Source organism: Alexandromys fortis, unplaced genomic scaffold (assembly GCF_014885135.2).
Source record: "Alexandromys fortis isolate MF-2015 unplaced genomic scaffold, M_Fortis_MF-2015_v1.1 scaffold_222, whole genome shotgun sequence".
NCBI classification, from domain to species: Eukaryota; Metazoa; Chordata; class Mammalia; order Rodentia; family Cricetidae; genus Alexandromys; species Alexandromys fortis.
In genome coordinates, this window is record NW_026068108.1 from 2058233 (window position 1) to 2079270 (window position 21038).

The 21038-nt window shown below is 39.9% G+C and overlaps 1 protein-coding gene across 2 annotated transcripts in view; it reads right to left on the bottom strand.

The window, feature by feature from the left end:
• The window catches only part of Nup160 (nucleoporin 160), a 70084-nt gene that overhangs the window by 45391 nt on the left and 3655 nt on the right, over positions 1-21038 (bottom strand). The window contains exons 3-18 of one of the 2 annotated variants that reach the window (XM_050124294.1): positions 19442-19652; positions 18283-18505; positions 16858-16936; positions 15943-16057; positions 14646-14804; positions 12252-12329; positions 11326-11423; positions 9684-9768; positions 6668-6736; positions 4803-4886; positions 4424-4594; positions 3155-3254; positions 2702-2867; positions 1656-1783; positions 1032-1192; positions 422-555 (exon numbers count right to left, since the gene is read on the bottom strand). In XM_050124294.1, coding sequence (XP_049980251.1) covers positions 422-555; positions 1032-1192; positions 1656-1783; positions 2702-2867; positions 3155-3254; positions 4424-4594; positions 4803-4886; positions 6668-6736; positions 9684-9768; positions 11326-11423; positions 12252-12329; positions 14646-14804; positions 15943-16057; positions 16858-16936; positions 18283-18505; positions 19442-19652 — 2061 coding nt within the window. Of the gene's footprint in view, positions 1-421; positions 556-1031; positions 1193-1655; positions 1784-2701; positions 2868-3154; positions 3255-4423; positions 4595-4802; positions 4887-6667; positions 6737-9683; positions 9769-11325; positions 11424-12251; positions 12330-14645; positions 14805-15942; positions 16058-16857; positions 16937-18282; positions 18506-19441; positions 19653-21038 lie in introns of those variants that run through there. The other variant, XM_050124295.1, reaches the window with a different exon arrangement.

Here is a 21038-nt window from a genome sequence, read left to right on the forward strand (position 1 = left end):
CAGGCACGGTGGCTCATACTTCCAGCACTCAGGAAGCAGAGGCAGGGATGTGCTGTGAGTTTAAGGTCAGTCTGATCTACACGGTGCATTCTAGGCTAGTCATAGCTACATAGGGAAATCCTGTCTTACAACAAAATGTAGACATGCGAGACATGTAATAGAGAAGATGCCTGCAATTCCAACACTGGGATGCTAAAGCACCAGGACAGAAAATTCAAAGCCAACCTCAAACCCAAATGTGGTGGCACACACCTTTAATTCCAGCACTTGAGAGGCAGAGGCAGGTGGATCTCTGTGAGTTTGAGGCCAACCTGGTCTACAGAGCAAGTTTTGGACAGTCAGGGCTACACAGAGAAACCCTGTCTTGAAAAAACATGTCTTTATTCTAAAATACAATGAAATAAAAGATAAAACCACTCACAGTGTGTCAACTGGAACATCAGTTGCCAAGCACTGACTTGCCCACTTAATGAGGTAGTAGGATAAGAGCAGGGGAGCTGTGCGGTGCAGCAAGTCTTGCTGGGCCTGAAAGAGCTGACCAGCTCCCAAGATCACCTAGAACAGAAAAGCTGTTAGGAGGGTAGGTCCTGAGCTCAGGAAATAGGAATAGAGTAGCGCTGTGAAGGGAGTCACACGCTGCACTGTTGGGCAGCAGCTGGCAAAGCACTGCGCTGACCAGTAATAGTCAAAACAGACAGATATACTGAACAGTAAGAGTCAAAACAAATATACTGAACAGCAAGCCAGTTTCATTCTTTTCCTTTTGGCTTTTTTTTGGCGATAGGCTTCTCTTTACAGCCTTGTCACCTGGTGTCTGTAGAGCCAAGCAGTGTTTATATGAATACAGTTTGTGTGTCGTTATTTTGGGTAAAGCTAGCCGGTGGCTGGGAGCCGGGTGGCAGGAACGCGGCCCGCAGCTCCTTCAACACACCAGCTCCTTCAACACACCCAGAGTAGAAAGCACTGAATATAGAAGTCTCCAGCTCTCCTAGGTTTGACAGTTTACAAGTTTTTCCACAAGTAGTACTTACTGCATCTCCTAGTCTTGTTAAAAGCTGCTGTAAGATCAATAGGTCTCGGCAGATCAGGAAACGAGTGTTGGCAATTTTATACACACCTCGGCACACAATATAGCCTGCTGTGCTACTACCACAGAGCTGGTAGAGATTCATTCGAACATTCAAAGGCTGAGCTGAAACATAAAAAGTGGAGTTAAAGGGTGGTAAGATAGCTCAACAGGTAGAGAAATCTGCTGAGTTCATTCCCAGGGACCCACGTAGCAGGAAAAAGCTGACTGCCCACAAGTTCTGTCTTCTGACCTCCAGAGCATACGTTTGCATGCACATACACAAAATAAATTTAAAATACAATTAAAAAAGAAAAATGAAATTAATACATCATTTAAAGTTTTATTATTACTATTTTTAAAACTATGCATACATGTGTCTATCTCTATGTGGGTATGTGCACATGAGTACAGGTGTCCACAGACCAGAGACTCAGATCCCCTAGAACTGGCTTCAAGTTACCCGATGTGGGTGTTGGGAGGTGAACTCAGTTCTTCTAGAACAGTACACGCTCTTAACCACTAAGCCATCCCTCCAGCCCCCATATCACTGTTTTCTGTAAAGCACACTTGTTGTTTTGCTGTTTACCTGGATCAAATCCCTTTTCCATCTCTACTTCTGTCTCATAATCCATTTCCCGTATAAGAAGTCCAATGGCGTGGACAGGGTTTCTGATCTCTTGCAGCTTACTACAAATGTCTTCCATCACATTTTCTCTACACAACAATTAGAAAATTCCTATTATTATTGATAACATTTTAGACAGCTTATATGTGTGCTGCCCACAGGAAAGTAGTGGAGACAGTCATTCTGGCACAAGATAATCAAGAGCCTACATAAAACTACATTCCATTGGGGAATGAACACAAGGGAAAAATGTATATTTTTAGAATATCCAGTTCAACCAAAAGAGAGAGAGAGAGAGAGAGAGAGAGAGAGAGAGAGAGAGAGAGAGAGAGAGAGAGACTGGGCGGTGGTGGCGCACACCTTTAATCCCAGCACTCGGGAGGCAGAGACAGGCAGATCTCTGTGGGTTTGGGGCCAGCCTGGTCTACAGAGCGAGTTTCAGGACAGGCTCCAAAACTACACAGGGAAAGCCTGTCTTAAAAAATAAACAAACAAACAAATAAATAAATAAAGCAAACAAACAAAAAAGCCCAAAAAAAGAATATCCAGTTCAATTGAGGGTAACAGAAGTATATTTTGAGTTTCTTTGCCCCCTATAACATATAAAACGGTACTGTGGGCCGGGCAGTGGTGGCTCACGCCTTTAATCCCAGCACTCGGGAGGCAGAGGGAGGCGGATCTCTGTGAGTTCAAGACCAGCCTGGTCTACAAGAGATAGTTCCAGGACAGGCTCCAAAACCACAGAGAAACCCTGTCTCAAAAAACCAAAAAAAAAAAAAAAAAAAGGTACTGTGGATGTAATTTAGTGGTGGAGCACTTGCCTAGAATGCACAAGGTAGGTTCCTCCCCAACACCACACACACAAAAGGAAAGACCTATGTAGACTCAAGAACAATCACTTTAACATTAAACTAAGATTTTTCATATACTTGACTACCTATTAAAAAATCTGTGATAATACTGCTAAATTCCATTAGAAAATGCACTTTACCCTAAATTCTCCTTACACATCAATAGTGATCAAATCTTCCAAAATGTGCTCTGCAGCCTTTTCTGGAGACTGTAAGTTATAACAACTGGTTTCCATCAAAACTGCCATATCCATGGTAACTGACTCTCCAATCATCCGGAGGCATTTTATAAGACATATGACGTCCCGAGCCACATCTGCATCTAGGAGTAAGAGAATGTTAACACTGATGTCTGAAGCCATGACAGTCTATATATATAATATAGTATAGTATATAACTATAAATATACAGAGAAATATAAATATATAGAGAAGCATCACTAATTCTATAACATAGGTGTTTAAGCCTCTCGAGCTTAAAGTATCTTCAGTGAGGTAAATTCATCAAAACAGATCACAGTGGTAATTAGTGTTTTTTGTGGCCATTTGACATAAAACATAAGGTTCATATAGGAAGAGGATCAACTATAGGCAGAACAATGATTATTACCATCCGATATGGTTGTCTCATCCTCTGTCAAAAGGTGCTCATCAGGCAGGAGATACAAATGATCTACTAAGGAAGATGGCGCCAGGAAAGACAGGTATCCCTGAAAGTAGAAAGCCTTATTATTATTGTTTTAATAATTCAAAAAGAAGCCCATGTAAAATAACTCATAATCTATAATGCATTATATAAACAACAAATCATATTGTACATAATATTTATTAATAATTCCATGTCATTTTTTAAAAATTGGAAGTGACTAGGGGATGTAACTTAATGGTAGATGGCTTACCTAATTCATGCAGGCCTCATGTCTAAGGCTCAGCAAAGTCAGAATGATAGAGCAAGCTAAGTTTCCATTTTTACATATGTGTCTGTGTATTTGTATGTATGTGTTTGGTTGACTGGGGTGCATGTGTGTGTCTACAGGATAACCTTGGCTCTCGTTCTCAGGAATGCAGTCCATCTCCTTTGAGACAGGCTTCTCACTGGCCTGAAAATCATAAATTAGGCTAGAATGACTGACTGGTAAGCCCCCTGTGAGACGGGATATATGCTGAAATATTTACAGATATCAAGGCATCAGTGTTTCGGGAGGAAAAAAAGGGGGGAGAAGATAAAGAGGAAGAAGGAAGAGGAGGAGAAAAAAGAAAGAGAGAAGGAGGGAAGGAAAAAAGAAAGGAAGGAAGAAAGGCAGGCTAAGCAAGCAAGCAGAAGCAAAGGGGTTGGGATATAGTTTAGTGGCATTATGTATGAGTGTTAGCATGAATGGGCTTGGATTCAATCCCTACCAATAAAACCAACCCATCTACCAACAAACCAACCAATCCGCCCACCAACATGGAAGCCAGTAAGTGATGAGTATGGGTGGGAAAATACAGAAATTGTTGTGTTGTCACTATTTGTTGTTGTTGTGTTATCATTATCATCTTGTTTGGTTGTTGAAGCAGGGTCTCACTCCAGCTTCTTCAGCTGGAGCTTATGGTGTGTTCCCTTTACTCTTCTAGATGGTAGGATTTACAAGCACGAGCCATCACATTATTTTCATAACTGTTATTTTAAATTTGTAAGACCATCAATATAAAAGTAAACAAATAAGATAAAAATTTAAAAGTACCAAAACTGATGCAGAAGATTAAGTTCAAATGAATTATAGATTTAGGTAAGTGATTAAAAAACATAAAGTCCTAAAAATGGCACCATGTATCACAGTAACATTTAGAAGACTCATTGAACTATGCAGAGGTGCTCTGAATGCTCCAGTTTGCTTACTTTCTTCAGAAGGCACACCATGTTTGTGAGAGGATTCAAATGTAGAGCAAGAGGGTGAGAGAGGGCTTCCTGATACTGGAGACAGCAGGCATAGAACTTGCACCAGAATTCCTGTTGCAAAGTACGAAATTCATCCTGGGAGAATTCATATTCTGTTACACTTCCTTGGAGCTGACAAAGAAAGAAAAATTAACTTTCTGGGGTTTTCGCTACAAAATATTTCTTATGCATTAAATCCCACGAGATATGTAAATACTTATCAAATTCTCTAATGATAAGGATTGAGCCTTATCTTTCTACTATTATGATAAAAATGATCGAGTCTGACAGTTCTATCAGACAGACAACATTGTTAATCCTACCCTTACCCACATCTCACCTCATTTTCAACAGCTAAAGTAATTTCTTTTTTAAGTTCACTCCATGAAAGATCCAAGTTTCTCTCAGTTCCCCTGCAGAAAATCTAAAGTTAAAAGAAATTATTTCAGAATACTATACAATATCCAAATTGAAGGAAGTCTCACCTAGAAGGCACTAAGGCAATATTCAATTGCACAGCAATATCAGTTTCCTCCTCTTCCCCCTCCTCCTCTAATATTGCAAAAACAATTCCTAACAGAATAGCAATTGACATTTAATCCAGAATAATCTTTAGAAATCTATGAGTGTGAAAGAATCATAATGATGTACATCATTTAAAAAAAATCAATTAAAATAAAAATAACTAGCCTGACATTAGTGGCGCACACCTTTAATCCCAGCACTTGGGAGGAAGAGGCAGGCGGATCTCTGCGAGTTTGAGTCCTTTACAAAGTGAATCCCAGAACAGCCTGGGCTATTACAGAGAAACCCTGTCTCAAAAAAAAAAAAAAAAAAAAAAAAAAAAAAAAAAAAAAAAAAAAAAAAAAAAAAAATGCCTTTACTTCTCTCNCAAAACAAAACAATCAAAATGACTATTGCCTATTTGGAAAGAAAGGTGTACGTGATGTCAAAGACCCACAGCCTAAGATTACAGAGAAAACTTGACTAGTAATGATGGTGATCACTCTACTAAGAAAGATTCTTCTCACAGGAATTAATAAATGCATTAATTATGCTTTTGTATCTTAACTGTATACTATATACTATGAGAAGTATTTTCACACACCTAATTATTATTACTGGGTGTGGTGGTACATGCCTTTAAAGCCTAGCACTCAGAGGCACAGGCAGGCAAATTTCCGAGTTTGAGGCCAGCCTGGTCTACACAGGGAGTTGTAGGATAGTCAGGGCTCCACAAAGAAACCCTGTCTCGAAAACCTAACCAACCAAAAAAAAAAAGTCCAAACAAACAAGAAAAAAAAAAATCCACCAAACAAAACCAAACCCAAAACAGCCCAACTAGTTATTATAAACAATGAAGAAATGGTGAAGAGAAGAAACGAGACTATTTTATTCAGAAGTGATCATATCATTCTGTAGTTTTATCAGAGAGAATGTATCTACACTGAAGTAAAGCCAAGGGCCTGGAAACTGTCACTCTGTAATTCTAGCACTTCAGAGACTGAGGCAGGACGATCAAAGTTCAAGACCAACCTGGGCTACATGGAGAGTATGAGTTTAGTCTAAGCTATACAGTCAGACTGTCTTAAAACCCATAGAACCCTAGCTATTGGGAGGTGGAGGCAAAAGGATCAGAAGTTCAAAGTCTTCCTCAAAAACAACACCAACAAATTACAAGGAAAAACCACGTTTTGTAAAAATAGAAAACACCTTTAAGTCATGACTAAAAATAAGATGTAATTCTGAGGCAGTTTCACTATACAATACAGACAGGCCGCCTCTCATTCATGATCCGCCTTTGTCTTGGTACTGTATATTCACCTGGTTTGAAGCTAAAATATTTTGAGTATTCTATACTCTGAACCCTGAACTTGAACACTCACTGTACTAAAATAAGGGTACAAACCACATATAATCAATTGTAACTAACTTAAAAACCAACCTTTAAATCTCTGTCAAGTCTGAAGATTATTATGGCAGTTTATGCCAGTTTCTTTTCACAACTGTGTTGACACACAATCTGGGCTCTGACATGCTCCCTCAGTTACTAGGAAAATGTTTCCTACTCCTACGTCTCAGTCACAAGTCTTATTTTGTGAAAATAATTTTAAAACAAATTACAATAGTATTTACAAGAAACTATATGTATATATACTCAGGAACAGTTTTAAGTATTAAAACATTAGCTATTTGCTTGCTTACCTGTAAAGCTTTAGATAAAGCTGCATTTATGAATCGTCCTGGTGTAAAAAGGCTCCGCAAATACATTTCCTATTAGAACATTAAAACAAAAGCTATATCATTCTGAAAAACATGAAACTGGGAAAAATACACAGCAAGCTGGTCACACTGACTCCAATGTGTGAATCTCTACTATTATGAACTGTACTTGAGCAGAAGCTGTACTGCAGTTACATATTTTCAGTGTAAGTGAAGACTGCAATGCTTCTGGGGCCTCGATGATAGGCCATTCTGAATGGTATGCATTCTTACAGCACTCTACTGGATACACTGAAAAACAAGTTGTCAGCTGTCAATCTTAAATGCAAAGGGTGGACCCAGACTGCTGCTGATGTGCATTGGTAAAAGAGCAGTTAAAAGTCCCATTTCCACAAGGACTCACACATAAAAGAAACTGACAATAGGTACTGTAAATAACAGAGAACTCTCACAAACAAATAAGACTATAAAAGAAAACTTCCATGCTGACTCATTATTTTGATAAGGCTCATGAGCTAGATTTGCTTCTAAGCATCCTGATTGACCTTCATTACTGAGTTCTTTCTTCTGATGAGCTGGTGTTTCTTTTTATTTTTATGTGCACTGATGTTTTGTCTGCACATATGTCTGTGTGAGGGTGCCAGATCCTTTGGAACTGGAGTTACAGACGGCTGTGAGCTGGCTGCCATGTTAGTGCTAGGGACTGAACCCGGGTCCTCTGGAGGAGCAGACGTCTCTCCAGCCCAGCTGATGAGCAATAATGAACACAATGGAACAAAAGCCTACTAATAGTTAGTATGAGACTTTGGCTTCAAACAAAACCCCAAACCCAGTATTTGTTAACTGAAATAATCAATAAATAATCAATCACCATTACTAATGAACTCTACAGATTCACATTTCAGATACTTAAACTGGGGTTTCTGAAATGCATCTCCTTGTCATTTCAGTCCACAGTCATTAAGCTCATTTAACACTAAGGCATCAACTAGAAACTTCTTTCATTCATCCTGAAGATATATCCTTTAAAAATGAGGACACTGGCCTATTATGTTTTATTGTTTTACCTTTTCAAATTTTCTTCATTTCTTGTATCTTTATAAACTTTAAATCCCCTGATGCTGGGAATTGAACCCAGGTCTGGTGCATGTAATCGGTCAGTAAACTATACTCGTCAAAATTTATCTGAATTCCACAAAATATTTAAACAGATACAAATACTAATTATTATAATTGATATTACATATCACTTATATGTATCATTATCATGTTACACTTCACAGGTGTGCATAATTACTACATTCATTAAAACGGTTGGAGATAGCCAGGCAGTGGTGGTGCACGCCTTTGTCTTTAATTCCAGCATTTGGGAGGCAGAGGCAGGCCGATCTCTGTGAGTTCAAGGTCAGCCTGGTCAACAGACTGAGTTACAGGACAACCAAGGTGACAGAGACCCTGTCAAAACAACAACAACAAACAAAGGTTTGGGGCTGGAGAGATGGCTCACTTGTTGCTCTTGTAGAGGACCCAGCTTTGGTTCCTAGCAGCTGACCACAGTTGTGGAATATTATTTTAAGATGCTTTACATTCATATATGCTGTGAAATATTTTTTTTAAAGATTTATTTATTTATTAAATATACAACATTCCTTCCAAGTATGTTTGTATGCCAGAAGAGGGCACCAGATCTCATTATAGATGGTTGTGAGCTACCATGTGGTTGCTGGGAATTGAACTCAGGACCTTTGGAGGAGCAGGCAATGCTCTTAACCACTGAGCCATCTCTCCAGCCCCATGCTGTGAAATATTTGCTTAATGATGCAAAGATGTGTTGCATTCTTCTACACTGCACTTGTTTAACTTTGTGAAGCTGTGTTACTCTGCCTGCCTATAACAGCTGATTGGTCTAATAAAGAGCTGAATGACCAATAGCTAGGCAGTAGAGAGACAGGTGGGGCTGGCAGGCAGAGAGAATAAATCGAAGAGGGAAGAGAGGAGAGAAAGGAGAGGTGGACACCAGTGGCCAGCCACCCAGCCAGCCATGGAGTAAGAAGGAAAGAGGTATACAGAATAGAGAAAGATAAAAGCCCAGAAGCAAAAGATTAAAGGGATAAAGTTAAGAAAAGCTGGCTAGAAACAAGCCAAGCTAAGGCTGGGTGTACATAAGTAAGAATAAGTCTCTGTGTATTTATTTGGGGGATGGGTGGTGGGTCCCCAAAGAACAAAGAGTTTAAAAAAAAAAAAATCAACCAATCAATCATCCATCCATAACTCTAGTTCAGGAATCTAGAACTCTGTGGGCACCACACCAGGCAAGCACAGGGTACACATACACACAGACAAGCAAAATTCTCATATACATCAAATAAAATAATCTAAAGAAGAAAATTAAAAATTCTCAGCCATTGAAATAGGTCAGCAGTTAACAATGTAAAGGCAGTTGCCAGCAAGCCTGATGATCTCAGTTTGAACACTGGGTCCCATATGATGGAAGGAGAGAAACGATTACAGAAAGTCGTCTTCTGACCTCCCTATCTGCACTGGTGTCACGCTAGCCAAACATTCTATTCTGGACAGTGAACACATGAGGAATTAACACACCACTCGGGCTAGGCACACAGAATGTAGGCCCTATCAGGGGAAGAGGTACTATCTAAGAACAAAAACAGCAAGGAAGAAGCAGAATAAAGAGATGAAGTCCTGCTGGGTGGTGGTGGCGCATGCCTTTAATCCTACCACTCCGGAGGCAGAGGCAGGCCAATCTTTGTGAGTTCAAGGCCAGACTGGTTAACAAGAGCTAGTTCCAGGTAGTTCCAGGACAGGCTCCAAAGCTACAGAGAAACCCCCATCTCAAAAAACCAAGAGATGAAGTCCTAAAAGAACTATGCCAGCCCTGTCTGAAAGCAGACGCTGAACATCTCAACCACACAAGCCAGTGCATTTGCCTTCTCATTTCAGTCTGTTCAAATTATCTGACAGTAACAGTTTACAGACTTACTCTGGGGTCTTGGTCATCTCTGATGACAATTTCTTCTTCTGGCAGAGGCTGCATAAAAACTGGATTCCACTGACCGGCAACATTGCTATAAGAAAAAAATCCAAAACTTTACCAAACCATAGCAATACACTTTGGCAGTATCTGAGTAGGGAAGGCCTCATCAGTGAACCCCTGTTCAATCAATACTTAATTCTGTTACTAAGTACAGTTCTTATGTATTCTTACGTATGTATTCTTTGTGTGTGTATGTGTGCATGAGCAGATGCACAGATGTGCATGTCTTTGCGGAGGTCAGAGTTCAGTGCCAAATACATTTCTCAATTGTTCTCCATGTGTTTCCAGTTATTGATGATGATAATGTGGTGAAAGCATGTGCACTGGTGCCACGGTAGATACGCAGAGGTCAAAGGACCTTTCTAGTCTCCTCTCTTTCCATCAGGAGTTCTGGGATTGTGTGGCTCCCACAGCAAGCACTTTATTTACCAAGATGCCTCACTAGCCCTGACCTTATTATTTTGAGACAGGGCTCCCAATGAATGCACAGGTCACCGATTTAGCTAGACTAAGCTGGTCAGTAAGCTTTGCCTTACGAGCATGGGCTTGTAAGTGTGCACCGCTATGACTGGTTTGCTGTGTACAGGGGTGCTGAGGATCCAAACTCAGGTCTTCATGGATAAACAGCAGAAACTGCCAGCGGAGCCATCTCTCTGCCCCAGTGTTCTATCTTAAACAGGCAACACCCTCAATTTAAAATCTGAAATATACATCTAAAAATAGCTGATCTTTACTAGATTATTACTATATATGACACAAGGTACTGTTCTAAAAACTACTCGTATATGCCCTACAATCTCCTTGAAGGATGTATTACATCTAATTTGTAGCTGAGGAAGAAAGTCTTAAGACTTACTAATAAATCGCATAGCCAGGCTCGCAATCCCAAATCCAGAGTCTATGCCCTTTAGTTTAAGACATGGTTTTATTCTGTAGCCCTATCAGCCCTATTCAATCTCTTGGTTCTCTTGCGTTCACGTACTCCAGGCTGGCCCTAAACTCACTCTGTAACTGAAGATGACCTTTAGTATCTAATCCTCCTGCCTCTCCTTCCAGAGTGCTGGAATAACAAGCACACAAGACCATGCAGAGTCTTGGAGGTGCCAGGAATTGAAGCCAGGGCTTTGAGTCTGAGGAAGACACAATATTCACTAACTCACATTCTGAATCCTGAAGTTTATTTTCTCATGAGCAAAACAGTTTCCTGCTTAAGACAGTTCCAAAGAACCACACTAGTTCATTTTACCTCTGATCTTATCTTAAGGAAATTGAGAAAAAATAGGAATTTCAATGTCTTTGCTAAGTTGTGGGTATAAGAAACATGGTATTAGCAGTAAGCTTCCAGATTAGAAGTATTTGGGGTACATAACTAGTCCCCTAAGAAATATGGTATTTTATCTTAGCCCAACCCTACGTGTATTTATTTGCTCTAAAATCAAAAGGTAAAAAACAAAAAAGGTGGCACTTTAGAAAATTTTCAAGATCAGAATCCTTCAAATTAAATTACACGGTCCTAGACGAAAAACTCTCATCTCAGTGTGGCTGTGCCTCTGGTTAAGCAGAAAGACAGAAGTTAAACAGTCCGTACTGTTCAAAGTTGACATATTTGACAGCTGTCTGGTTCTCAGCGTCGTGCCACAGGGCCCAGATGTCAGTTGAGGTCAAGGCAAAATCAACCAGTGTTTCCTAGAAATAAATGGGGGAAAATAAGAAGGAGAAAAGAGCAGGGACTAAGTTTGTATTGACAACAGAGAAAAATATATAAAAGCACAACATGGGGCATGAACTTGATAAATCCCAACTTAAACTTTTTGTTTCTGTATGTGAAGAGGGGCTGGAGAGAGAGATCTGGTTCAGAGTGCTGGCTGCTTTCCCAGAAAACTGTGGCTCAATTCCTAGTACCTACATGGTGGGCTTTCAACTGTCTATACATGAAATATTTTAAGAATATAATCTCCCCACAAACACCCCCCCCCCCCCCCCCCCCCNCTCAGATCACATTTCCTCAGCATCATTCTGGGCCTGCTCCCCAGAAAACACTCTGAGCAACTGCGAATGCAGGGGTGCCTCAGCAACTGGGTTTCCTAGGCCCTAGAGTTGAGTCCCCCACCTCGGAGACCTTGGAAGATGTCACCTTCTTTTCCTTTTGATGTTTGTTTTGATACCCCCCCCCCCCATACACACACACTGCCTGAGACAGGGTTTCTCTGTAGCTTTGGTGCCTGTCCTGGAACTCCCTCTGTAGACCAGGTTGGCCTCGAGCTGATGGAGATCTGCCTGCTTTTGCCTCCTGAGTGCGGGGATTGAAGGCGTGCGCCACCGACCCCTGGTTTAAGACTATAATCTTAAAAACAGTTAAAGCCTTTAGAGACAGTCTCACTGTGTTGCTATGCTGGTCTGGAATGCCTGTGTTCAAATGAGCCTCTAGCCTCAGACTCACAAGCAGCTATGACTGTGAGGTGGTCAACACTTTGTATTGTGCTTGTGTGAAATGTACAAGATGGTTCAACCTACCTGAGAAGTGAACAGGGAAGAAATGTGATCTAAACTATACCGATTATTCTCAGTGCTCACCAACTGGAAAACGCAGAACTGTTGAAAACACAAGTTAATAGTTCATCATTCCATACAATCAACATGCTACTCTAAGAAAAGAATTCACAATTCTCCTACCTCTGGAAGCTACAAATACAGGTGTGTGCCACCATATTTAACTACAGTTTAAAAATTTCCATCTTAACCATTTTCAAGTATGCAGTTTAAATACATTGATATTGCTGTGCTACCAGTATACAGGACTCTTTATCTTGCAAAACTGAAACTTTATTCCTATCAAACAACTTCCCTCTCAATCCCTATCCTTTCTTCCACCTGCTGAGTCTACAACTACTTTAGAAACTACTAATGTGAAACCCTAGGTTTGACCCCCAGTGCCAATGCGAGTGAACTGCATGTTTGCATGCACCCACATATTTCCTGTAAAATTAGAAGATAATTCATGTTTACATGTTCAAATCCACCACCAGGATTAGGAATAGGACTCAGTTGTAGAGCATTTGCCTCATGTGAGCAAGAAAACAAAAATAATCTCACACTGCAGACAACAACATCAATAACAAAACACTATTTCTAAAACTAAACTTTCAAATAGAAACATGGCATTTGATGAGCCTGGAGAGGTGGCCCAGCATTTCAGAACATTTAGTGCTCTTGCAGAGGACCATGGATTTGGTTCCCAGGATTCACATGGTGGCTTACAATTGCCGATAACTCCAGGTCCAAGACGATCCAATACCATCTTTTAGCCTCCACAGGTTCCTGTAGTGCACATGCTCATACATATAAATTTAAAATATATAATATACAAAACATAAATATTATGTATAAATTATATGCTAAGTATATAAAAATGCTTTTCTTAAATGACCGTTGAAGGCTAGGTTAACTCAGTGGTAGAGTCACTGCCTTAAGTGTGTAAGGTCTCGGGTTCAATCCCTTATACTAGAGGAAAAGATAAACAAAACTGAAGAAATTAAAGCACAGGATACTTATGAATAGTATTTTTAACAATTCAGAGAATTCACTGTGTGATGACCTGTGCCTTAGGAAGGCAACTATTCACAGGACGATGAAAACTTATTTTTTTATATTTATTTATTGTACGTGTGTCTGTGTGTCTGTGCGTCGTTGTTTCTACCGTGTGAGCTCAGGTCTGGCAGCAAACACCTGTACCATCTTGTCACTGCCCTCATCTAACCACTTTTTTTTTAAAAAAAAAAAAAAAGTTTTTTGAGACAGGATCTTTTGAAAAAAATTAATCAATTCATCACTGTGGTATCTGTTATAGTAAAATACATTTTATAATTTTCTGCCATATTTCTATCATTATGCATATGCATACTAAGTAGCTCAAACAAAACAACAAAAATTCAGAAAATGCTGACTGAGTACAGAATTTCTCAAAAGACTTGTGAAAAAGAATGAATTTATCCCATTTTTTCCTCAAATTTTTCTTTTGAGGCAGTCTTATGATATCCCTTAGCGTGGCCTCAAAACAACAACAATCTTGCTTCAGTCTTCTGAATATTGGGATTTAGATATGTACCACAACACTAGGCCTATTTAAGTTTTCATTACATTTTATTTATTGACTTAGTATTTATGTATGTTTTAACATGTGCTCCATCACTTGTGTGGTGGCCAGAGGACAACTAAGGAGTTTCTCTTCTGATCTAACTCAGGTTGTCAGGCTCAAAGGCAAGCACCGTTACCCACTGAGCCATCTCATCAGTCCTGTTATGAGAATTTCCACTGTGGGCAACAGGAGTCAGGGTCTCAGGGCCCAAACAGGGAGAGGATATAGAGCCCAACAAAGAACGTGAAGATGTACAAGCAGGACAGAAACCTAGCATGGGGAATCAGAGCCGCAATAAGCAAGGAAGACACATCCTTTCTCTAGGAGGATCGCAGTAAGCCTTCCTTAGTACATCCACATATAAGGCACAGCACTAGGCTAAACACAAATACCCAAAATGGTTATTTATTATTTGATTACACAATTACATACACCCTGTATGCCTCACAACAGCAGTGTCTGGTTGGTGAACAATAATATTTGAAAACATTAATTTCTACATAATTACTTACTAACATCTATATTCCTTTTCAGCAATTTCATTTTTTTCACCTATATTTTCATATTTGCTTTCAAATTTGTTTAGTTTTGGTTAACTTTCCTTTAATCCTTACCGCCCCTCCACAATTTTCTAATTCATATATCAGCACAAAACCCAATCACGCTTGAACAGCTCAGCACTTGCCACAAAGCTTAAGTGGGCTCAATGGGCCTGACATTTCCCGCAAGTAATCCACAGAGAACGCCTTGACACACGCTTTATTTCTTCATACCTGTCCTCGTTTGGGGGCATGCATATATATTCCTAGGTAGAGCCCCATGGAAGGTGAATAAGCAAGTCGTAATTTATGTCCCGTTCCTGCAGTGAGTCGAAGGTCTTTGTTCACAGGGACATATTCCAGCATGTCAGCCACCATCAGGCACATTTGGTCCTGCCCAAGAGAAAGGTTAATAGGTGATGTTCTAGAACAGTGAAACTAGAAATACATCCCTTCCCTTAAAGAAAATCATTCTGAGAGGCCTGGCAGAGAGGCACATACACACCTTTAATCGCAAAACTCGGTAGGCAGAGGCAGGCAGATCTTTGTGAGTTCAAGCCAGCCAGGACTACCACAGCAAGTTCCAGGCCAGCTAGGGCTACAGTGTGAAACCCTGCCTCAAAACAAAACAAAATTACCAGCCTTTTTTTGATCTTGAAAACTGTCTTATCAACATGCATTTAAAAAAAAAGTTTTTAAAACTTTTATGTGTATGGATGTTTTGCCTCCATGTACATCTATGTACTACTTATGTCTCTGGTGCCTCTGGAGAGCAAGTGTCTGAACCCTGGAAATGGAGATACAGACAGTTGTAAATCACCGTATAAGTGCTGGGAATTGAATCCCAACTCTCTGGAAGAGCTCCTAGTACTGATAACCAGTGTTAGCCAGGGCCATCTCTTCTGTCCTAGCATGGATTTTAGTAGCACAATTGTGGGGACTAAAACCACCCGTAACACCAATTCCAGGGGATCTGACACCTCTTCTGATATCTGCAGGCACCAAGCATACATTAATCATACATATTGCAAATAAGCAAAACAGTAATGCCCATAAAATACATCTAAAAAAGATTTTTGAAATGACTGTTGCCCTTAAGTAAAGACTTTATCTTTTTTAAAATTTATTTTTGTTTTATATTTATTGGTGTTTTGCTTGCATGTGTGTCTGAGGGTGTCAGATCCCCTGGAACCAGAGTGCAGGCAGTTGTGAGCTGCCATATCGGTACTGGGAATTGAACCCAGGTCCCCTCAGAAGAGCAGTCAGTGCTCTTAACTGCTAAGTCATCTCTCTAGCACTAAGACTATCTTCTTTTACCTTTTAAACTCATATAGGGCTCAAATTATCAAAGTAAAAAAATAAGAATAGGGAAATGTACAGAAAAGAATGTTGATTCAAACTGTCAAGATCTGAAAGTATATCTAAATTTCTAAACCAAATAATCTATCATCTTTAAATAGCAGTACGACAGATCAACTCTTCCACATGTCACTCACATTTTAACTTAGCCAACCATAAATGCAGTAATTACCTTATAGGACCACATCCGGAGTTTATGATCCTGACACAGGGCAAAAATGAAAGCATCGTGTTCAACACAGTGAACAGCAAGACTGAGGGCACGATCTGAAGGCCCCTGGTCACCCCTAAAAACAAGGACAGGTTTTAGATTTTTTAACTACTGCAAATAAGCATATCACGAGAATTTGTGATTCAAGAGGTAAAATAAAACTATAATGGATATTCTTAGAAAGAACAAGAGTTTACATGCAGGCATAAGACAAATACATTTCTAAGTATATTATACCAATTATTATCATAAAATCAAGTAGGTTCTACTATTATAAAAAGCAATTAATTTCACATTGGTTTGGCCCAATAGTCAAAAACTTCCTTTTTCTGAGACAGAATCTCATTATATAGCTCTGGTTAGCCTCGAACTCACAGAGATCTATCTGCCTTTGCCTCCTGAATACTAAGATTAAAGTCGTGCATGACCACATCAGGCTTATTAGGTCTTTTTTAAAAGCACATTTTTAAACTCTGTGTGTGTGAGAGAGAGACAGAGAGAGAGAATGAACACCAGGGTTCATGTGTGAAGGTCAGTGCACAATGTAGTAGCTGGGTTTCTCCCCTCTACCATGTGGGACCTGACATAAGACTTGCTGGGATGTCAGGCTCGGCAGCAAGTGCTTGTTACCTGCAGGAACATCTTGTGCACACCAACTTAGCAGTCTAACTCAAATCTGGGTACAGCATGAAATTGGACATTGTGAAAACAGAGAAGTATGGTGTCAAAGTATAGTTCTGCAAATAAGACAGACTCTGGAGTGCGGCTTTCCTCAGGCAGGACATCATGCTATGCACTCCTAAACTCAGTACAAAAGAAGTAATAACACAAGGATTACAACCTGGCCCCTTTGATTTCCTGCAGGGCACAACTTACCTTATAGCTGTGGGCATCCAGCCTGTGAGCAATCGCTGCATCACTGAACTCTGTTTCAGTTCCACAACTGATGCTACCCCTGCAACGATACCCAAGGAACCTCCTGATTAAGACTTAGAAAAACCCAAAGCCACAAACAGAATCAAGGAGGTCTTTATAATACATGACAGACTTCTACATTTTTATACTCACAAGGTTCTTAAATGTACTTTTCTACATATATCACACCTAAAACACTTTGAATTAGTACCAGATCATATTTTTTTATATTCTTAGGGAAAATGTCTTGCCATTTACAGATAGGAGTCTATTCTTCCAGTCAATAGAATCATTTCGTGTTTTCTTAGTCACTGGCTCCCTTTCATGTAGCAGTAGTTCTAGGTGTTGGAGATGGAGTGGTAAACAAACAATTGCCCTGATGAAACTTAACATTCTACTGCTGGAGGATGAGAGAAGTAGGGAGTTAAATTAACAGTGAAAAGGAAAGTAAGCATTGATGGTATTGTGGAGGGAAGACGGCATTTTCAAAAGGTTGGTCAAGGAAGGCTTCGTTGAGACAGAATCATGAACTAAAAACATTGGTGGGGAATTCCAAGTTAGGAACTTGTCTTTAAGAAACTACAAAAGGCATATAGCTGGTATAGAGGGTGAGGGGAGAAGAATGAAAAGGTGAGGTGAGAGACAGCACTGGGGCACTCAATGTTAGCCAATGTATGGAGACTGGGTTTATTCAGATCATTATCAACAATGCAGTAGCATGATTTTGTTTGCTAATGTATTTATCTGGATGGGTGTTTTGCATGCACATGTACACACACACCACTTGCATGCCTGATGCCCTTGAAATCCAGAAGAAGGCACTAGATCCCATGGGACTGAAGTTATGAGCTGGCATGTGAGTGCTTGAAATAGAACCCAGGTCCTTTGGAAGAGCAGCCAGTGTTTTAACTGTTGACCCATCTCTCTAGTCCCCTAACCAATGTTTAATGTATCAATCTCCCTGAGAAGTTCCTGAAATGGGAGGGCAGATCTGGACACATTTAGGATTTTAATCCAATATTGCAGGCAAAAAACAGTGGTGACTTCAAACAGGGATCAGCTGTCAATTTGGTCCCAAAATTCATTCTTTGTAAATACAATATTTTTCAGTATGAGGGCAGTAATAGTAATTTATGTCTACTGCTGAACTTCGAATAGGGACACACACACACACACACACACACACAATCTGTTTTCCTATACCCAGCATTCCTTCTAGTTCCTCATCCACTGAATAAATGTACAACAGCAGGGAGCAAACAAGCAACAATGAAAGCAGGAACAATACAGACTTAACCCTTGCACTGACAATGGACGGGACTGAATGTCTGTTTTAATGTCACCACTGATGATGAAAGATAAATTCATGCTCCATTCCATCCTTACCGGGTATGTCATAAGGAGGTAGCTTAAGAACAAAGATGCCGCCAGCAGCAGATGGTAAAGCAAAAAGAGCCTCCCCATCACTGCTAAGCCAGGCTGCAGAGGTGGTAGAATTTGGGGACAGTCCAGGTACTGTTGGAATTAATTGATAGTTGCAAGGATCTCTGAAATCAACTTTTCCAATGTCAGTAAATATTGACTGCATCTGACTTTCAGTTACCAGCTCCTGTAATGAAAAAGAATCTGTTTTGAAATAAGCTGAATTTTGTTTAGTTCCTCTCAATTACTAAGAATATTTATTTAAAAAGATGTTGATGGGTTGGAAGGATGGCTCAGTGGTTAAGAGCACCTGTGGAACTGGGTTTTGTTCCCAGCACTTACATAGCGGCTCACAACTGCCTATAACTCCAGTTTCAGGGGATATAACGCCCTCTGGCCCTCACTGGCACTGCATGCAAGTGGTGTATTTATTCAGGCAAAACACTCATACACATAAAAACAAATCTCAAAAAAAAAAAAAATGTTGAGCGTGAGACAAAAGCTTTCTCCCGTCCCTGCCAGCCAGGCGGTCACTATGCGGCCCAGGTTGGCTATGAACTTCTGTACAGCTGAGACTGCACTGAGGCTTGAAATCCTCTTCCTCAGCCTGTTTCTGGAATTATAGATGTATAAGAAAACTAGTTTGTTTATCAACTTAAAATGTCTGAACCTTTTTTATTTTTTATTTTTGGTTTTTCTGTAGCTTTGGAGCCTGACCTAGATCTAGGCCTTAAACTTAGAGATCTGCCTTCCTCTACCTCCTGAGTGCTGGGATTAAAGGCATGCACCACCACTGCCTGGCTAAAATGTCTGATCTTTATGTTGTTGAGACAGGGTCTTATGAGGCCCAAATTAGCCTTGAACTCCGAGATGACCCTGAACTTGTGACCTTTCTGTTTCTCTCAATTTATGAGGATGGAACCCAGGGCTTTGTTCATGAGGCCAGCACTCTATGACCGAATCCCATCCCCAAGTTTAATTATTTCAAACCATAACTATAAAGTATGCTCGGTTAACAAGGAATCCAATTTTCTTCCATTTCAAAGAATTTCACTCCAGTCCTAAATCTGTGATAGCTAGCATAATATGGGAAACAAGTTACTGCACATAACAATCAACTTACACTTCTGTACATACGGGAAGGATGTGGTAAAATTAACCTGTGCACTGTCTGATTGGTTAATATCAAGATTATCACATGATTCTGAGTTTCAGAGACATGAACCCCACTGGGTAAGAGGCTGCAATTTTGGAATTTTAGGCGAACTGCATTATTCAACAAATTTATGTCCAGTGATTCCTCCACCAGCTCCAATGTATCCCCAGTAGTCTTCCTGTTTAAAAAGAGAGAGAGATTAATTAAAATCTTTCTTTCTCAATGACTGCTGCACTCAAACACATGATAATCATGCCTAAATGAACTCTTCAAATTTGAAAAGGATTAGACAATCCAATTTGGATCCCTTTTCTTCTCTCCTTCTCTTTCTCTCCAGGGTCTCTCTACATAGCCCTGCCATGAAACTCACTACACAGACTAGGCTGGCCTCAAACTCACAGAGATCTACCTGCCTCTGTCTCCTGAGAGCTGGGATTAAAGGAGTGCACCATGTCTGGTTTAGACCACTTTTTCATTTAAGAACATATTATATAGACTTATAAAACACAACAGAACAATAAAATCTAAATCTCATTATGGTAATATTAAATATACATCCATTTCCTTAGCCCCTACTTAAGATAAATTCTGCTATATAAAAACTAATCCCACCCATCACTTGTAGAGGAATGAGGTATCCACGCACACTATAGCACCAAACAAATAATAAGCACATTTTCCTTATCTGTTACTTTTTAACATATTAAAAAATAGCAATTTTATGAGTTTTGCTCTTGTTTTATAAGGGTCAGTATTTAATGTTTACTTGTTTATTTATTTGTTTTTTTCGAGACATGGTTTCTCTGTAGCTTTGGAGCCTGTCCTGGAACTAGCTCTTGTAGACCAGGCTGGCCTCGAACTCACAGAGTGAGTGCCTCTGCCTCTTGAGTGCTGGGATTAAAGGCATGCACTGCAACTGCCCAGTAAGCGTTTAATATTTTTAAAAATATAAAATTCACTGCATGTTGAGCCTACCAAGGTTTGTTTCTATACCATTATGCCAGTCCAACTTCCTATTATTCTTCAAAGAGAGTTTCTGAATAAATGGCAATAAACACTTTAAGTATAGAGGTAATTGTCAGGTGTATTTGGCTATCTGCAGACTTAGGAAAGAATCTGAATCAGAGCTGACATTCAATAAACACTGTCTGACAAGATACAAATGCAGAAGGAAGCAGCATCTGTGGCAGTGGGAAGAGGGCTTTATTCAAATCCATATCATAACACAGGAGCCACCTACTAATCACCACTACTGCCTGTGCTGTCATTTGTACCCATCACAGGGATTGCCACCCTACCTAATTCTGCAAGGTATTTCTTACCTCTGCCTTCTAAGTACTTATCATTTTAAAACATCTGTAGCACACACTCACTGGTCTATGTCAACATGTATGATGCTAGTTTGGATTTTGAATGTCTCCCAAAGTCTTATGTGTTAAAGGTTTAGTCTTCAAGGCACTACTGAGATATGGTAGGACCTTTTAAGGGTGAGGCCATAGACCAAAGGCATGAATAGATTAATTCTGGACCAGAACCTCTAAAACTGTGAACTAAAATAAACCTT